The sequence below is a fragment of the Miscanthus floridulus genome, chromosome 8, assembly GCF_019320115.1.
Source record: "Miscanthus floridulus cultivar M001 chromosome 8, ASM1932011v1, whole genome shotgun sequence".
NCBI lineage: Eukaryota > Viridiplantae > Streptophyta > Magnoliopsida > Poales > Poaceae > Miscanthus > Miscanthus floridulus.
Window position 1 is genome coordinate 172,817,883 of NC_089587.1, and position 2,005 is coordinate 172,819,887.

Genomic DNA, 2,005 nt, shown 5'->3' on the forward strand with positions numbered 1-2,005 from the left:
AAAAGACCATGTTCCCGTAGCGGACCTGCGGAAGGACCCAAACGACAAGTCCAAGGCAGAGCAGACACGCGGGAGATTGATTAGCCTTCTTTTTTCGTTTTTAAGACGGCAGACTGACTGTACATTGATGTGCGTCCATTTGCTCTCCCTAGTCTCCCTATAAAACTGATGAAATATCTCGCTCGCCGTTCGGCCTTGAAGAGCAAGCAGCAATGGCGCAGGAGATCGAGCACACCCACCTCCCCATCCGAGGGCTCAACCTCCACGTCGCACAAGTAGGCAAAGGTGAGCTCTGCCATCATCGTTGCTTGAGTTGCAGGATCCCATTCCCAGCGGAGAAAGCAGAGTATCGATGATGGGCCACGGTCTGTGGCTGTGCTGTTGGTTTGTGTGTTGCATTGCAGGTGACCTGGGCACGGTGGTGTTCCTGCACGGCTTCCCGGAGATATGGTACACGTGGCGCCACCAGATGCTGGCCGTGGCCGCGGCGGGGTACCGTGCCATCGCGCCGGACTGCCGTGGGTACGGGCTGTCCGACCTGCCGCCGGAGCACGAGGAGGTCTCCTTTGACGACCTCGTCGCCGACGTGCTCGGCATCCTCGACGCCCTCGGCGTCCCAAAGGTAAGCAACAGCTCACCACCAAACGGAAAATATATGCATGCCGTGACCCACTGACAGTGAGCGTTGCCATGCCACATTTGCAGGCGTTCCTGGTGGGCAAAGATTTCGGCGGCTTTCCGGCGTACGAGTTCGCGCTGCAGCACCCGGACCGCACCCGCGGCGTGGTGTGCCTGGGCATCCCCTTCAACCCGGTACCCATAGCCATCGACGCCTTGCCCGAAGGCTTCTACGTCCTGCGCTGGCGCGTGCGTACCACTCCACTGACTGCATGCATCACCTCTCAGCTCTCCGGTCGACACTCTGCAGCTGGTGTTCCTTCTTCTGCAGGAGCCGGGCAGGGCGGAGGCCGACTTCGGCCGGTTCGACGTGAGGCGCGTGGTGCGCACCGTCTACGTGCTCTTCTCACGCGCCGAGATCCCGATTGCCAAGGAAGGACAGGAGATCATGGACCTGGCCGACCTGTCCACGCCCCTGCCGGAGTGGTTCACCGAGGACGACCTGGACGCCTACGCCAAGCTCTACGAGAAGTCCGGCTTCCGATACCCACTCCAGATGCCGTACAGGTAGCCACCGCTCGCACTGCTCTCGTCTCTCGTATCGCCAGCCAAACAGACCCTAAAGACTCTGATGATGTTCGTTGCTTTTGCTTCCATGGAATTAAAATTGATTGGGCATGCAGAGCTCTACACAAGATCCCGAACCGGCTGGACGCCAAGTTCCAGGTGCCGGTGTTCATGGTGATGGGGGAGAAGGACTACTGCTTCAAGTTCCCGGGGTTCGAGACCGCCATGCGCGGCGGCATCATGGACAACTTCATGCCGGACCTGAAGATCACCTACATCCCGGAGGGGAGCCACTTCGTGCAGGAGCAGTTCCCAGAGCAGGTCAACGACCTGCTCCTCGGCTTCCTCAAGGACCATCCCTCCGCTGCATAAGGATTAAGGAGAGGGTGAGACCGTGAGATGCTATGTTTCTTGAGCACTTGGTTTATCTATAGCCGTTGCCTGGTTGCCTGGATTCATGACTGTGATGTACGTTTTTCTCGGCAATAAAAATGATAGTTGTTACATTACCCGATCGTAGCTGTAGGTAGAGGTGCTTTGGATTTAGATAATGGAGTAAAGTCTAATTAGACTCTAGTTGCTTTAAATGGGGTCTACAGAATCCAAAATTTATTGGACGCTAACAGCATGTTCGTTTGGCTGGGCTGGTTCGTTGCTGGTTCATGAAGAAGTACCGCTGGCTGATTTATATGAGAGAAAAATACTATTCCGGCTGAAAATTTACGATCGTTTACGATTGTTTCACCCTAGCCGAACAGAAGATTATGCTTGTGCGTTGCAACTAGAAAAATTATATCATGATAATCAAGTTTGAACGTGC

The 2,005-nt window shown here is 55.4% G+C and overlaps 1 protein-coding gene across 1 annotated transcript; it reads left to right on the top strand.

The window, feature by feature from the left end:
- The first annotated feature begins 212 nt into the window (after window positions 1-212).
- LOC136474028 (uncharacterized) lies at window positions 213-1,557 on the top strand. Its single transcript, XM_066471646.1, has 5 exons — window positions 213-285; window positions 405-622; window positions 706-867; window positions 950-1,185; window positions 1,302-1,557. The coding sequence occupies exons 1-5, from the start codon at window positions 213-215 to the stop codon at window positions 1,555-1,557; spliced, it is 945 nt and encodes a 314-aa protein (XP_066327743.1).
- The last annotated feature ends 448 nt before the right edge of the window (window positions 1,558-2,005 follow it).